At 43.3% G+C, this 18,237-nt stretch overlaps 1 protein-coding gene across 4 annotated transcripts in view; it reads right to left on the bottom strand.

Annotated features, from left to right (window-relative positions):
• The window catches only part of ANKRD44 (ankyrin repeat domain 44), a 1,456,106-nt gene that overhangs the window by 841,257 nt on the left and 596,612 nt on the right, over positions 1-18,237 (bottom strand). For all 4 annotated transcript variants that reach the window (XM_069615728.1, XM_069615729.1, XM_069615727.1 and 1 more), the window contains exons 9-10: positions 17,909-17,987; positions 14,341-14,455 (exon numbers count right to left, since the gene is read on the bottom strand). In XM_069615728.1, coding sequence (XP_069471829.1) covers positions 14,341-14,455; positions 17,909-17,987 — 194 coding nt within the window. The remainder of the gene's footprint in view (positions 1-14,340; positions 14,456-17,908; positions 17,988-18,237) is intronic.

An 18,237-nucleotide genomic window follows, 5' to 3' on the forward strand; every position in this document is an offset into this window, starting at 1 on the left:
CAACATGAAGAGAGCGGCAGTGCTAAGGAAGAAAGAGATCTGGGCACTTGTTGCCCAGAAGGTTACTGCTGTGGGGAACACACCACGCACAGTGAAAGACTGTTGCAAGCGATGGGACGGCCTGCGACTAAGGGTGCGCAAAATCCTCTCTGTCAATCGCATCCAGGCCATGGGAACAGGAGGAGGTCCCAGTTCCCCGATAAAGCTCATCCCATGGCAGGACGTATGCGCAAGCATGATTGGAATGGAATTCATCGAAGGTGTAGGTGAGATGGAGTGTGGGGCCACAACATTGGGCGATGGAGGTGAGTGTCCAAAGTAAACACTGATATGCCAAATCTGATGAAAGTCAACCCCAATGTCAGTTCTAAGAGTCAAGCTATGGTCGCCCACACACACAAACTCCCCGCAAAGTAGACTGATGCATCACAGACACATGCAGATGCCTGGTGCAAGGCAATATCATACATGACAATATACCACACAAAGTTGGAAATTCCACGAGTCACACATCGTGCATGTCCAAAATAGTATGCATGTCAGACAGCACTGTTCCTGGCCAACATGACGCTGACATATGCCTGCATTAACCACCCATGTATCAAATAACGTGCTCTTCCAAACACAAATGCCTATTACCCCCAATTGTGTGGATGAGCAAATGTCCCAATGTATGTATGATGCCTATCAAAACATCACTCATGCCGTCCCTCTCTTCCATCCCCACAGGCACAGACCATGACAGCGATGGGCAGGATACCACCCCTGCACAGGCCACACCCAGGCAGAGGTCCCAGGATGACAGCAACCTGCCGTCAACCTCGAGGGGTCAACCCAGGGGGCGCCGTGTACCAGCATCCAAGCCGCCCAAGGTACCCATTGCACCTGTGCCACCAAGGCCCGTGGAGGGCAAAGCACCACCACCACCTCCACCCACTGGTCAGCCTGATGACACATGCGAGGCACCATATTCGGAGGAGTCGAGTTTGGCTGGTGAGGTGGCAGCCACGGCACCCCTGACTGTGGATGGGTTTGTGGGGGAGTTGTGGGGGAAGATGAAGGGGGGTGAGGGTGGTTGAGGGTTTTGTCACTTAAGTTTACTTTGTTACATTTAATACACCGGTTGTGTGAAAAGCAAGACCTGACTGGACATTCATCATTGCGCATGTGTCAATTATTCAGTTACAGTGCATGGTGTAGTTGTACCCCCACACCCAGTGCCCTCTGTCCAACCATCATGTCACCCTCTGCTGCCATGCGAGTCACAAATATTGTGCAATCACTGACTTGTGCACAGGGGGGCTGTACTGTGCATCGCCACCGCGATGATGTCCAGCCAGATCATCTTCCTCCCATTCATCATCACCAGGTGGTAGCAGTTCAATGTCAGGGGGCAGGGGCACGTTCCGGCGGATGCACATATCGTGCAGCTTGACACATGCCATGATGATCTTGGCCACCTTCTCATGCCTGTAGTGGAGTGCCCCACCCGACCGGCTGAGGCAGTGAAATCGTGCCTTCAACAGGCCAAAGGTCTGCTCGATGTCCACACGGGTAAGGGAATGGGAACAATTGTAGTCCTCCTCGTGCCTGTTCTGGGGGGTTTCGGACAGGGGTGAGGAGCCACGGCTTCAAGGGATAGCCACTATCATCTGCATGCGAGGCAATTAAAGGTAAATGTCATGCGAATAATGATGGAGAGCTGTACAAGTCACACATGCCGGCAGATTATCGTTGGTCACATGCACAAGTCCCTGGTTGTATGCAAGCTATTTTTGGCCCTCTATGTGTCCTGTGCCATGGAATAATGGTGTGGGCTGCATCTTCAAGATGATACACGGTGTGCTCTGCCGTATTGTAGCTCATGCATTGTGTACGCATATTGCTGTGTTTGTGTGAATTTAGTGATTTGTTGTGTTGTGTAGGATGTTCTGATGGTGAGCGTTGGCAGTAGCCTCTGCAATTTTTGGCATTCTGCGCTGATTTTTCCCATGGTGACATGCAGCATTCCTGTGGATGATCCGGGATAATGGCCACCACAATGTGGCCATTATCTTGCTTGCGTCACCTTCCATCTCCAGCTGTTTGTGGTGGTATAGTTTGTGATTGCGTTAAACCACCTCCATGGTATGGAGGCCAACCTTTTGTTTCGAGTATCTCGAGTCCGTGGTAGAGATATGTATTCCGTTGTGTGCTTGAGGTGGAGCACCAACACTACCTTCAGTAGAGGGGGGATGGCGGTGCATATTTCAATGAGACTGACAGTCGTATATCATGTCCACAATGGTGTTGATGTCACGGTCCAGACGGTACAGGGTGTGGTTGTGCTGCGGGGTCGGGTTGGAGGGATTGGCTCTGATGTTTGGGATTGGGGGCTGCATGTGTGGTTAAGCTGGCTGCACTGGTGGGGCATGCAGGGCCTGTCTCACCCTCCTTCTCCTGCTGCGTCTCCTCTGTGGTGCCTGCTGTTGTTGTTGGTGTTGTTGCTGGTTTTGCAATGCATGCATGTCCTCCAGCTGAAGTGTTGATGCTGCTATTGTATTGATCCTGGTGTGGTAAGGGGTGTGGTGTGTGGGTGTGCTCATCTTGTAGTGGGGCAAACTCCATTGCCTCCACCTGTGCTGATTGTGATCACTGCACATGGCATTTTACGGTAGGTCTGCGATGGCGGTATTTACGGCATGCCGGTAGGCACTTTTAACGCCTTCATGAAGCCGTTATTTGCATGTCCGCTTACCTTGTGATCTCCACTTTACGGCATGCCGCTATTGCCGGCATGGTGGGTCGCGTGCCCGCGCCCACACCGCTATAAACGGCATCGTACTTTACGATGCCGTTAATAGCGGTCGGGCTGGTCAGAATAGCCCGTAGTGGTATTCGATGCCAGAAATCCTTTACCGGCATTGTTTATCCCTTACCTCCAACCTCAGAATGACCCCCTAAGAGTTCTATCATAAGTCTGGCGGTATCCTGGTGGTAATTCCTCCGGGATACCGCCAGCACAAATTGCGCTACCGCAACTCGGTCCGCTGCTATTAGCGCCAGAGCCTGAGTTGCAAGGGGGGTGGTAAGTCCCCATTCCCATTTGGTCAACTGCACGCGATGGGACATTCTGGGCGCCATTACTGCTGCATAGTAATACCACTGTGTCAGGTCTGGCTGGGTTAGTAACAGGAAGAGTAACAAGATTAACATTGTGCCTTCAGAGCTGGCTGGGTTAGTTGTGCTGTCAGGACTGGCTGGGTTAGTAACTGGAAGAGTTTGTACATAGAATTAACATTGTTCTTGCCCAAGTCAAGATGGAGCGAAAGAAACTTAATCTGATTAGTTAAAGGAACAATGATATATTTGGTTTGCCTGATTGGTGGAGAGGACATGGGTTTGATTCTTGGGAGGTGAGCAAGATTCTAAACTGCCTTTCATCCAGAGAAATTCAGTGGCTGGTTGTACATTAGTTAAGCTCCTTAAGTAAGGCCTTTTCAGAGCTCAGAAAATCTACCAAAGAAGTAAGAATATCGTTTGCTGATCCAGTTTGAACAAGAAGTCATCAGGTGGGATCGTTCTTTTAAAGATTTTAAGATTGTCACAGTGAACTTTCATTTTCTTTTATAAGAAAACTTAAAGAGTTAACAAATTTCAAATTTATTTGAGAAAAGAGACATTTACAGTTAAAGTTATTATAAGGAAAACAAGCTTGAAGATAGTGCGTAGGAGTTTAAAGTTAATTAACTGCGTGTAATGTTCTTCAAGACTGTTTAATGTGGGCGCGAGCTCGCAAGTCGTCGTTTACATGTTTTTGAAAGCGCGCGGGTATTCAGAGCGATAGAGCGCGTGCCCAAATGAATTGAGCGAGCGAATTTTAGCGCGTATACATTTTTAACGTGAAAGACGTTTCATGAGAAAGCGCGTGTTGGTTTGCGATAGAGCGCGGGTCCATTTCGATTAAGCGCGAGTTGTTTTAAACGCGTGAACTGTTTTACGTGAAATACGTTTCGTTTCTCCACGTTAGTTCCGTAGCGATAGAGCGCAAGTCCATTTTAACCAGCGCGTGTTATTTTTTATTGCGTTTACGTATTTTTTCACGCGCGCAGGTTTTGTAAAGAATCGCGTGTGTATTTTAAACGCGAGGACAATTCTTCACGTCTTCTGATTTCACGTGTTTATCGCACACGCTATTTAAGGAAGAAACTATACGTTCTTTGTGTAAATAAGGAAATAATTCACACGCAGAAGGAAAGCAGTATTCCAGGAAGTTAAAGAATATTATTTAAAGTAATTTATGCAAATGGAATTCAATACTTCAGAGAAAGACTGCAATTTATGAAAGCATTGAAAACTACATAAGGTTAAAAGAACTTTGAAGCAAGAAGAATATCTAGTTCTGAAAAGGTGTTTGCAAAGGCCATCACTTTAGGATTCTAAAGAGACTTTTGAGTGGCTTGAACTATATGCACAACACAAGATATATTTACAAGATATTCCACACAGATTACTAGCCTCTAAGTCTTTTACTGAGGTTTAAGAGGTAAAGAGTTTAGAGTTTATTTAGAATAATTTCAGAAAAGAAGTTTTTATCATATAAGTAACCAGGTGTATTTGTTTACCACAGATACCAGTGCCTACCAGACGGTTGCAGGGCTGCAGTGTCTCCGTTGTTATTTTCTCCAAATTCCCCTTTCCCTTTCTTGGGGTTTTCAGCTCAGCTTATATTTAAGGGTTGAGAGGTGAACTCCTGGTGAGGGTCTGTGGGGCCAGCATCAGCTCCTGTGGAATTCAGTCAAGCCGGACCCCGACAAGATGAAAGGCCCACGATAATATTTTCCACCTGAGCTGATATGGATCCCACAGAGGCACTAGCAAGTTCCATAAGGGACATGTTTTCAGAGTTAAGGGAGGAAATGAGGGCTGTGCGAAAAGAAAACCAGGAATTACAAGTCAAGTTTGAAGAGTTAAACTCCAAGGTTACCCGTAAGGGTGAAGAAATTTCTTTGGAGTCAAGAGATTCAGAGGAAACTAGTAGAGAATTACCAGTGTTAATTAGAGAGGATTTGGGTGAAGGAACGAGTTCTCAGGGAAGAAGTAGGGGAAGTTTGAATATACCTGTAGGTCCAGTCCCCTTAGCACCTCCAGAGCGTTTTGGGGGAGATGCCAAGAAATGCCAGATTTTCCTTACACAGTGTGAACTTCATTTCCTTTGTAGACCTGAAGCTTTTAATACAGATGCTTCTAAAATAGCTTTTATGCTGTCTTACCTTACTAGTGAGGCGGCAACTTGGTCAGTATTATTAGTTGGTCAAGAGAATCCTATACTAAAGAACTTGTTAGCTTTCAAGTTAGAATTTTAAAAGATGTTTGACAGACGCCAATTATCTCAAAAAGCAGATGGAGAACTATTAGAGTTAAAACAGGGAACCAAAGATTTAGTGTCTTACATCACACAGTTCAGATCTTTAGTATTAGAGAGCAATTGGCCAGAAGAGAAGCAATCCTCTTTATTCTATAGAGGCTTGAAGGAGGAATTGAAAGACGCCTTATCTACAATTGTTAATAGACCCACCTCATTTGAGGATTTAATTAATCTTGTCATACAAATTGACTATAGATTAGGGGAACGCAAGGCTGAGCGTAGAAGAGGAGGAGTTGAGCAACCCAGAGTTTTCCCTAGAGTTGATAAAGGAAGATTAGAATTTGTAAATAAAGAATTGAGAACTGGGAATGCAGAGAGAGTAAATAAAGTGAGAGGTCCTTTAACTAAGGAGGAGAAGGATAGGCGAAGACAGAATAATTTATGTTTATATTGTGGGAAATCAGGACACTGTTGGAAATTGCCCTTGGTGTCCAAAAACTTCTGCATCTACTAACAGCTCCAGAAATCAGCAAGTGGCAAATACAATCCAAGCAGCGGTACCACATATTACATTGAATGTATCCTTGTATATTAGAGAGGAATTAAAGGGAAGTGGTCCAGTAGTAATAGATTCAGGAGCCACTGGTAACTTCATGGATTGGAATGTGGTTAAAGATATGAATGTGCCTTACGTTGTAAAAAATATACCAGAGTATGTGAGAGCGGTGGATGGGTCTCAACTGACATCAGGTTTAATTACACACGAAACAATCCCATTGGAAATGGAAATTGGACGACACTGGGAGGAAATTGTGTTTGAATTGACACTCCACAGTTGAAAATAATTTTGGGAATGCCTTGGCTGACGTATCATAACCCTCAGATTGATTGGGGAAGAAGAGTGGTGAAATTTGATTCTGCTTTTTGTGTTACAAATTGTTGTAAAGAAGTAGTTCAGGAAAATGTTTCTAGTGGTAATTGTTCAGAAGTAGTGGAAGGTTTGCTGAATTTGGGAACTATAGTACACTCTATAGGGGCTGTAATGGGAGAATTACCAAAGTGTTACCATGATTTCAATGATGTGTTTAGTGAAAAGGAAGCTAATGAATTACCTCCTCATAGAGAGTATGACTGTAAAATTGATTTAGAACCAGGGGCCCACATTCCTTGCAGTCGCATCTATGCCTTAACAGAAAAAGAGAATCAACATTTGAAAGATTACATCCAAGAAAATTTGAATAAGGGGTTCATCAGGCACTCTCAATCGTCAGCAGCTTCTCCACTATTTTTTGTTCCCAAAATGGAAGGCACTTTACGAACATGCATAGATTATAGGGCATTAAATAAGATAACAATTAAAAACAGATATCCTCTGCCCTTAATATCAGTAATGTTAGACCAGATTCAAGGAGCCTCAGTATTTACCAAACTAGATCTTCGTGGTGCATATCATTTGGTGCGAGTACGTCAAGGTGATGAATGGAAAACGGCATTTAGAACAAAATTTGGTCTTTTCGAATATCAAGTAATGCCATTCGGATTATGTAACGCTCCCGCGGCCTTTCAATTTTTTTATAAATGAGGTATTAAGAGATTTATTGACATCTTTGTAGTAGTATACATAGATGACATTCTCATTTATTCCAAGGATCTACTGCAACATGAAGAACATGTAAAGAAAGTGTTACAGCGACTAAGGGAGAATAAACTATTTGCTAAATTAGAAAAGAGCCAATTTCATACCATGGAAGTGGAATTTTTAGGTTTTATGATTTCTCCCAAAGGTTTGGAAATGGATATGAAGAAAATTAAGGCAGTTGAACAGTGGCCAAATCCAACTTGTGTTAAAGATATCCAAAGCTTCCTGGGTTTTGCAAACTTTTACAGGAGATTCATTAAAAATTTCTCTCAAACTGTTGCTCCTATCACCAAATTATTGAAGAAAGGAATGAAATTTGAGTGGAAAGATGAAGCGGATCAAGCTTTCAAAACACTGAAGAACTGTTTTACATCTGGACCGATCTTATTACACCCAGATCCTTCACAACCATTTTTTGTGGAGGCAGATGCTTCTAATGTTGCAATTGGAGCAGTGCTTTCTCAACGGCATCCTGAAACTGGACAGTTACATCCTGTGGCCTATCTATCTAAGAAATTGCTTCCAGCAGAAGTGAACTACACAATTACTGACAGAGAACTCCTGGCAATCAAGAGGGCATTTCAGGAATGGAGGCATTATCTGTTGGGAGCAAGATTCACAGTAACCGTTTTAACCGATCATAGAAATCTTCTGTTTTTGAAATCTGCTCGAACACTATCACCTCGACAACTTAGGTGGTCACTTTTCTTTTCAGAATACGATTTTGTGATAACATTCAAGCCTGGGCGGTTAAACGGTAAAGCGGATGCTTTATCGCGACAAGGATCTTCGGGAGAAGTTGAAAATCAATTATTACCAGAACCAGTGATTGCAGAAAACACATTTATTCTAAGTACTACAAAGGAAGAGAATCAGCTTCTTAAAAAGTTTCAAAAGGAATTACCAGAAGATGAAATTCAATCTTGGTTAACGGAGGATTCTGGAAGACATTTAATTGAAGGATTTCCATGTGTCCATTCTAAAATTTACCTTCCAAGCAAGGAACTGCAAAAGGAAATTATGCAAGAATGTCATGAATCCAAGTTGGTGGGTCACCCTGGAATTCGTAAGACTATTGAACTGGTTGAAAGAAAGTTTTGGTGGAAAGAAATGACTATGTGAAAACATGTGAAGTCTGTGCTCGAGTAAAGTCAGGAGGAGGAAAACCATCTGGGTTATTAAATCCGTTACCAGTACCCCCTAGTCCTTGGTTTACAATCTCTATGGATTATATTGTAGATCTTCCTAAAGATCAAAGTTACACTACAGTATTAGTAGTTGTGGATTTACTAACTAAAGCTGGGCATTTCATTCCCATGAAAGGAGAGGCTTCTGCAAGGAATCTGGCAAAAAGTTTTTTGCAAGAAGTGGTACGATTACATGGTCTACCAACACAAATCGTATCAGATCGAGGGTCTCAGTTCATTTCTAAGTTTTGGAGAGATTTCTGTATAGAGTTGGGAATTGAGGTAAAGCTTTCTTCAGGTTATCATCCACAGACCAACGGCCAAACAGAGCGAGTAAATCAGGAGTTGGAAAATTATATTAGAGCTTTTTGGCAAGAAAGAAGAAGTTGGGTAGATCTTCTTTGGCTAGCAGAGTTTAGTTATAACAATTCTGTCAAGGATTCTACTAAGTATTCTCCATTTTTTAGCAATTATGGTTTCCACCCACGATTTTTGAAAGAAGTGTTGCCATCTGAGTATTCCAATCCAGAGGTTGAGCAGCGATTGACTTGTATTAGAGATGGTTTAGTGAAAGCTAAAGAAACTTTGGAAAAAAGTAAGCTAAGATTTAAGACATTTGCTGATAAGAAACGTTGTAAAGCACCACATTATCAAGTGGGTCAAAAAGTTTGGCTGTCCACAAAAAACCTATGTTTAAAAGGAAGAACTAAATTTAGTCTGAGATTTATTGGTCCATTTGAAATAGAAAGAATAATAAATCCTGTAGCAATCAAACTGAAATTACCCGCAAGTATTAAAAGTCACCCTACATTTCATGTCAGCTTAGTGAAACCTTGTGTGTCAGGAACTAGATTGGGAAAACCATCACCAGCAGTTTACACAGAGGAAAATGACGAAGAGTTTGAAGTTAAGAAAATCTTAGATTCCAGGATTGTTAGAGGTACCTTGCAGTATCTTATTGACTGGAAGGGATACGGTCCTGAGGAAAGATCTTGGGAGGATCAAGTAGATGTACATGCCCCTCAATTGATAAAACAGTTTCACAAAAGGTTCCCTGCTAAGGTAGGCCCTGGGACAGGTCTTTGAAGAGGGGGGTACTGTCAGGTCTGGCTGGGTTAGTAACAGGAAGAGTAACAAGATTAACATTGTGCCTTCAGAGCTGCCTGGGTTAGTTGTGCTGTCAGGACTGGCTGGGTTAGTAACAGGAAGAGTTTGTACATAGAATTAACATTGTGCTTGCCCAAGTCAAGATGGAGCGAAAGAAACTTCATTTGATTGGTTAAAGGAACAATGATATGTTTGGTTTGCCTGATTGGTGGAGAGGACATGGGTTTGATTCTTGGGAGGTGAGCAAGATTCTAAACTGCCTTTCATCCAGAGAAATTCAGTGGCTGGTTGTACATTAGTTAAGCTCCTTAAGTAAGGCCTTTTCAGAGCTCAGAAAATCTACCAAAGAAGTAAGAATATCGTTTGCTGATCCAGTTTGAACAAGAAGTCATCAGGTGGGATCGTTCTTTTAAAGATTTTAAGATTGTCACAGTGAACTTTCATTTTCTTTTATAAGAAAACTTAAAGAGTTAACAAATTTCAAATTTATTTGAGAAAAGAGACATTTACAGTTAAAGTTATTATAAGGAAAACAAGCTTGAAGATAGTGCGTAGGAGTTTAAAGTTAATTAACTGCGTGTAATGTTCTTCAAGACTGTTTAATGTGGGCGCGAGCTCGCAAGTCGTCGTTTACATGTTTTTGAAAGCGTGCGGGTATTCAGAGCGATAGAGCACGTGCCCAAATGAATTGAGCGAGCGAATTTTAGCGCGTGTACATTTTTAACGTGAAAGACGTTTCATGAGAAAGCGCGTGTTGTTTTGCGATAGAGCGCGTGCCCAAAAGAATTGCGCGAGTGAATTTTAGCGCGTGTACATTTTTTACGTGAAAGACGTCTCATGAGAAAGCGCGTGTTGGTTTGCGATAGAGCGCAAGTCCATTTTGATGAAGCGCGAGTTGTTTTAAACGCGTGAACTGTTTTACGTGAAATACGTTTCGTTTCTCCACGTGAGTTCGGTAGCGATAGAGCGCGAGTCCATTTTAACCAGTGCGTGTTATTTTTTATTGCGTTTACGTATTTTTTCACGCGCGCAGGTTTTGTAAAGAATCGCGTGTGTATTTTAAACGCGAGGACAATTCTTCACGTCTTCTGATTTCACGTGTTTATCGCACACGCTATTTAAGGAAGAAACTATATGTTCTTTGTGTAAATAAGGAAAAAATTCACACGCAGAAGGAAAGCAGTATTCCAGGAAGTTAAAGAATATTATTTAATGTAATTTATGCAAATGGTATTCAATACTTCAGAGAAAGACTGCAATTTATGAAAGCATTGAAAACTACATAAGGTTAAAAGAACTTTGAAGCAAGAAGAATATCTAGTTCTGAAAAGGTGTTTGCAAAGGCCATCACTTTAGGATTCTAAAGAGACTTGAGTGGCTTGAACTATATGCACAACACAAGATATATTTACAAGATATTCCACACAGATTACTAGCCTCTAAGTCTTTTACTGAGGTTTAAGAGTTAAAGAGTTTAGAGTTTATTTAGAATAATTTTAGAAAAGAAGTTTTTCTTATCATATAAGTAATCAGGTGTATTTGTTTACCACAGATACCAGAGCCTACCAGACGGTTGCAGGGCTGCATTGTCTCCGTTGTTATTTTCTCCAAATTCCCCTTTCCCTTTCTTGGGGTTTTCAGCTCAGCTTATATTTAAGGGTTGAGAGGTGAACTCCTGGTGAGGGTCTGTGGGGCCAGCATCAGCTCCTGTAGAATTCAGTCAAGCCGGACCCTGACACACTGCAAATGGGCGGAAAGGGGACGTTTTTACCGCCCACTTTCCACCCAAACTCGGGATTGGGCAGAGATGTAATGCAACGGTAATAGTGTTACCACCGCATTTTTATTGCTCCGCCCCACTCCTGATGAGACTAAGACTAATTACAAACCATGTCATAAATAAGTCTCGCCTAGCCGAATATCGCTTTCTCGATGAAAACAAATACAAAACTAAAACAATTGGCACAATTTACAAAATGACTGACACAATGGCCATCTAATATGTGAATGTAATGTCTCCACTGATGTGGATAGCAGAGGCTGCCTAAACGTGCCCAATTACAACAAATCAATTTAACGTAACAAGTAATAGGGTAACAAAGTGCACATAAATAGCATCAAAGCACAGTATCCACCCTCAAAAACCAAAGAGTGCCATCATTTTATACAGCATTCTATGCCAGTACTTTGGCTGCATGAAAGGGTCACATAAGAGGTATTGATGAGCCAAAAATAAAAATCTGTGCATTCAAATAATAATCATTCAGAACCACGATTCTTTCCAAACTTAGTTTCCAATAAAAGATATTTTTGTGTGATGATGCGACAGGGTGGAACATAAAAAAAAAAATAACGGTAATTCCACAGTGCATTGTTGGGCAAAATTGAAAGATCACAATATGAAAAATGTATCAAATAAAGGTGGCTTACTACGCAAAGGTGTGTAGCTCCTGGTCTTCCAAATTGCCCCAATCTACAGAAAGACATTACTATGTAATCATCTAAACAGGGGCATTAACAGGTTTGGAGCAAAGGATAAAGGTTTCCAACAAAATAACCAAATGGCTTGAAGGACAAGTCGTCCTCATTTGGCAAATCAGTGTCATTGCTATGCAATGACACATCCTAATGAAAGTCTGCTGCTTAACAATATATGAGTGAACAGTTATGTGTCATCAATGCTTGATGCACTCATACTTTCTGGCACATACTCTGTTCTTTCAAATAATGAGAAGTGATCAGTACATCCAGGTTTGAGATAGCATCCGATATTTGAAGATGCATGTCCATTGTCTTACTATCTGTTCCAACTCTAACGCCATTTCCGCTCTTCCAAAAGCCACTAGGATGGTGAAGGCGGCAGTACAAATGCTGGATAACATAACATTACCATGCATTAAAACACTGAATAATTTGGAAGGGCATTTTTGGCCATGCATTTGAAATTTCAGATTATGCGCAGCCATGACAAAAATGTCCAGTAATGCTTTCTGACCGAAACGATAAATAACTTCAATAATTTATTTTATTGTTCATTTTTAATGTGCCTAAAACCAGCGAGTGGTTTTGAAGTGCAGGCTTGGGATTCAAACTTGCTTCCAAGACAAACACGTTGCCCCTGAGCTATCCTTCCTCCCCTAACAAAACATATGGGATAGTGCTACAAGAGTGTGCCATGTCCAAGGCACCTTGCGTTGGTTAGAAAGACTTGCAATTATATTAGCTGGGTGTAAGAGAAAAAAAAAAACATTTTGAGGTTTTTAATATGACACCTGACCCTTTTCTTGACATTTTTAGCTCCAACAGTGTTTAGATCCCCACTGACGATTACAATGGTAACTGAACCCCCCTCACATTCGCTTTTCAACGTCCTTAAACAATGGTTTGAACCAGCCCCCCAAGCTTACATCCCACAACAAAGTTCTCGACGCTAGCCAAGTTTGTATCAATCGTTGTACATTCTTTCCCTAGATTGCCATTGACCTAAAACTTGCACCAATCGTGCTGTACGGAATGTTGTTTTCGGGCCACCACTATACTATGGCAAGTGAATTTAAAGTATAGTGAAGTACGTAAACAATCGTAGAGGAACGGTGTCTTAGGCAGTACTAAATTCTTGCGGTGTGCAATACTAAAATCGCGGCAAAAAAGTTGTCTGTAAAGAAATGTTTGCCGTGGTTTTGACCCGGTAAAAGTGTACCCATTATACCATTTTAGGGGAGCAGGAGATGCAGGGCTGTCCCCCGCATCTATTTCATGGATTGTGGCGGAAAAACGTCAGCTTTTTTGCCACGATTTTAACACATGGAACCAGTGCTGGTCATTGGGCCGGCTCTCGGCGGATTCGAGATCCGGCACCAGATGTGTAGCCAGATCTCGGGATCTGGCCAGAGTCAGCCACCCAAGCCTATGAATCGCGCTGTAAAAAAGAAAAAGAAAAAAAAGGCGCCCGTGACGGCAGCATTGCTGTTTACTGTCGGTTTTGGCACTGGTGTGTAATGCACAATGGTCGCTACATGTACAACTGAAAGGAATCAGTTGTACATGTAGCGAGCACTGTGCATTACACCAAAGCCGGCGGTAAACAGCAATGCTGCCGTCGCGGGCGTTTTTTTTTCTTTTTCTTTTTTTGGCACTACAAAATGAGCCAGGGCTCATCAAGGGGGTGTGGCCTAACTGCAAGGGTCCTGCTGGCACGTTAGGCCACGCTCCCCTGACGAGCCTGGCTCAATGGGCCACTGGCACCCCTGCCAGGCATCCTTTTCTAGTGATCAACACCCTCTCCCCATAGGGGAGAGGGTGTTGATCTCTGCATTTATTTTCTATAGGCTTGCCTGGCAGGGGACAGGGCCTCGCCTATTCAGCCTTAATGGTGGCGCTGCCCCTTGCCAGCTGGGTAGGGGCAGCGTCAGCATTAAGACTGAAAGGGTGAGGCCGCTGGAAGCTGAGGCCGTTTTCCTGAAGACTGAAACTCCCTCGACTTTCAGTCTTCAGCAAAACGGCCTCAGCTTCCAGTGGCCTCACGTTTTCTCCATAATGGTGGCGCCAGCCCACGGGCATCTCCTGCTTAAAGGGATGCCTCGCAGGTGCGGCTCCACCATTATGGCTGAAAGGCAATTTTTTCTGGAGCCTGAAGCTTTCACACACGAGCAAGAGCTTCAGAAAAAATTCTTTTTCGTGTGGTGGCCGGGGCTGGCAGGGGAGATTAGCGGGCCCCACAGGACCCCGCCTCAAAACGAAATTTCGGAGCCTGACGGGGCTGAGCCCGGCAGGCTCCAGCCCACTTAAAGCCCTGGTCGGCGGTAAAAGGCAATGTTGCGTTGTGGGCGCTTTTTTTTTCTTTCTTTTTTAAAGTATGTATCTGATCGGATGGCCACTACCAACCCCGCCCCTTCTAGACCACGCCCCCTGTGCCCCCAACTCCTCCCCCGCCCCTGCATTGTGGGATCCCCCACCACATTTTTTCCATTTCCACCACTGCATGGAACCACTCTTGCAATGGACTAAGCAGGGCAGCTCACATACAATGATTTAAGAAGGATACATATCAGAGAACCTACTTGGCAGCATCCGCTCCGCTGGTTATTAGGGTGTTAATCAGCAGCTCGTGTCCGTATCGCGCAGCAACGTGTAGAGGGGTGTTGCCGTCCTTGTCCACGCAGTCAATTTCTCCTCCTGGAATAGACATTTAAACACGGGGTGACATTTCGATTTCGTGTGCGACTTGGTACTCATATATGTCAGCTAGTATTTCTCAAACGCTGACTTCCATCTGTCCTTCCCAGTTGTGGGAGCGTTTTATGGCAGCAGCTGGAACATGCCTCCCTCCAGGGCAAATTAGTAGCATAAGCGAGGACAAAGGATACGCCTGTATCCGCAGCGGGCCCAAACACCATCAATGTCAGACTGGGAATCGGAACGCCTCGCTGCATCTGTAGGTTTATTTCACCAGTCGACAACAGGCGGAGCATGGCATCTCTAAAGAGCCCAGGGCTGAAAGACTTCCCCTGCGATAAAGGGACGCTCCTGATTGGCGGCAGTAGGGGAACCATTTGAGGGACTAGAATGCATACCATACCATTTCTAAAGTGCAAACAAATAAACACATAGGCCTTTAATGTGTCATCTACAAGAACAATTTCCACCTCCACTTCCAATGCTCGTGGCAAAATATAATGTCTGGAAAACCGAGAAGTTCACAATTCACATGTTCCATTTCTCTCTAAAGATCCCATCCGCCTAAATAATTATTAAAACTTAACAATGATTTGTTCATTTCTTTCTTGACTATTTAAGTGAATATAAGAAATGGTGCAAACCGCATTACAAATCTATTAAAAATCTGGTGTAGGTGAGAAACCAGTGACTGTCGTAGGCCTCTCTCGATCTGCGACAGCAATCCTTTGTTTTGCTCTTTGATCAATGGAAATGGCGACCAGCCCTTTCCTGTGTTTCTGCACCCAGGGAGTAGTAGGGTGGTTTCTCATGACGAGTGCCAATCTCTGAATTCTCCTACTAAGATCCTCCCCACTATATCAGACTTCGGGCTATCTAAAGTGAAGCTCAGTAACATCCAACACCCATGCAAATTCTCTGTGAATGCTGTCCTTTGGTTATGCAAGTGCCCGTCTCCAGCGATGTTCGACAGTTACCATTATTATTACAAGTGTGTGACTCAAGGGGCTGGGTACCAGCCTGGACATGTGGAAGTCTGGCACAAAGACAGTAGGGAAGGACGTCCTGCTCACCCTCCCCTTGTTACAGTCATGGGGCAGGGGACAATCCCAGTACTTCCTTGACTCTCCAGAGGGCCACGACCCTCCCAAGTTCACTAGCCAGTTAAGTCAGGACTGTCCCGATAGCCTTGACTCTCTTGTAAAGACTACGCAGGGCAGTTGTAGAGAACCTCAAAAATACAGAGAGCTTTGACTCTCTAAGTAAACTCAAAGTTACAGTGGAGTAAAAGAGACACTGTATTTTAGCCCTAGTCAATTTCAATCAGGCAACATTAGAAATGCCTGTTCTGACACTTACAATTCGACTGGCAGTGTCAAGGGAAGTAATTTCCAAACCCTGAATTATAGCTACAAGGGCGCCAGAGACCCCACCCGGCATACAATGTTGGTTGTCTGCAATGTTCCAAAGCCCACAACTGATACACTGTTGAAAAATCACAGACTCCCTGGCCACCTATTTAAACACAGAGGATATAAAGTTACCAATTAATTGTCTGCTACCCAAGAATTCCCTTGCTAAGATACAATTAATTTACCCACAAGCTAGCATTCACTGTACACAAAGGCTGTACAAAATTTGACCAGAGATTAAGTAGGTTATAATTCACACACAAGCCAAATAAACAATTGGGCCGGCCCTTAGGCCCAAAGTGAGACCAACCCAGAAGCAGAAACTAATCCCAACCAGGCCACAATTATTAAACACAGGTGCAACCACTTTCTTACATTCCGGCCAAGTGAGCGCATTAGAAAACCCAGGGAGCCCTTTAAGCAAATGTGGGTTTGGGGAGTAGGGGGCCCAAGTTTTCCGCTGGCTAGAGATAGGAGAAAACGAGAGACCAGTGGAGGGGTTTGGAAAGGTGGCAGCAGTGGAGGGCATGAAGAGGGGAAATAATGAGGAAGGAACTGGTGAGATCAAGGACACAGGAGGAGGTAAAAGCAAGGGTGAAGGCAGTGGTAACATCAGGAGAGTGTGAAAGTGAGGAGGTGGCAAGATCAAAGCGGCAGGAAGAGGTGGCGAAACCCATGGGAAAGACAACAAAGTGACAGAAAGGGAGGTAGTCACCTCAGGCAGTGAAAGTGACATGGAGGAAATCGAAACCATTGTTGAAGGTGGTGTAGAAGAAGTGTGTGTTCTGCTTAGTATAAGATAAAAAGATGTACACAACATTTTTTTAAAGTATGATTTGATGATATATGTTTGTTTGTTCTTTACAACACGCCTGTACACAAGTGTTTCTAGGTGCGACAAGACAAAGGGGGGGACAGAGGGAGGATAGACAAACGATCTTACTAGGCCTTTTGTCATTCAGATCGTGCAAGTGCACTTGTGCATGCGTGGTATGTTGGGGTACTGAGGACAGATTGTAGAAGTAGTGATGTGGGAAATATGAACTTGTGGAATTAAATTATTTGGATATTTCTTTATATACAAAATGTGAAACAATCATGTTTTACAGATTTCTATCCATTAGCATCACACGAAACCCACATGGTGGAAATTTGCACAAACATCCTGGAAGCGAAATTTGAAATGTTCTAACCCTCAGGAAATATTTCATAAACAATAAGATGTATCGGCAAGTTAGTTGGGCATGAAACCTCTACTATAGGTAATCGAGATATAAAAACCACAGTCAGTTATAAGTTAGTGGATCCTATAAGGGGATATAGCCAATGGGAATCATCTTGTGGAGATCTCCCTAGCTCCTAAGGGTGGCATAGTGAGGGTAACCATGGGATCCTACTCACGCCATCCCCAAGTCTAGCATCACGTGGCTTGTGGTGGCACACAGTCTTCTTGGTAAACACATCTTCACCGCCCACTGCTTAGGTTAGGCACGGGACTGTGACATAGTACTTCATACATTAATGAGCAATTCTATATTAACCACTACTTTCTATAAGCATCTATTAGTGTCCCATGAATTGTAATACTTGGCACGGATGCAGTTCCAATCTCCAAAGAAAAGGCACATCATAACCCAGTGTCCCACGGGTCATCAGAAGTACACTGACGTTAAAACATACGAGAAGTTCAGGTTGCACAATTGCTAGGAAGTTTTATAGAGGTAATTGGTTCTCTTCATTCTCCCATCATGAAGCTATTGAAAACCACAGGAAATGAATAGAGCAACTCTAGAAGTGCCAGGAGATGGGAACCAACATTGATGACAAGAAGGATCAGTGAAAATCGATCACGAGTGAGCTTCCAAGAACGGGTTGACAGTACCTCTCTTATTGGGCCAACTACTCAATTTCCAGTGGCATGGCCACGCGTGTGCAGGGTTTTCAACAGATGAGTCAGACCTCGAATCCTGTATTTCGAACTGGTGATATATACCCTTCTCCAGCACAAATGTATGCCACGATACAAAAAGACATATCTTACCGTTCTGAATGAGAGTCTGCGACCGGGTGAACCTTCCATGGACAGCTGTCATATGCAGTGGACTCTTCCCATCTCTGCTCTGAAAACAAACCATACTATTATTTAGAATGCTTTTAAACCAAAGATAGAGGTGGCATAAATAAACAGGCATGCATCATTGTGTCAATTGCACCATAAAAGGGACATCAGTAAAGAACTTAAACAGCTTAGCTACTTCTACAAAATAAATCTTCTTACGCACTGGCACTATTGCAAGTGCCCGAATAATGCAGGTGCCCCAGTCACTACAGCACTGATCCTTCAAGGAAGCGACTAGCAAACCGGACATG

This window comes from Ambystoma mexicanum, chromosome 9 (genome assembly GCF_040938575.1).
Source record: "Ambystoma mexicanum isolate Mex_15411 chromosome 9, UKY_AmexF1_1, whole genome shotgun sequence".
NCBI classification, from domain to species: Eukaryota; Metazoa; Chordata; class Amphibia; order Caudata; family Ambystomatidae; genus Ambystoma; species Ambystoma mexicanum.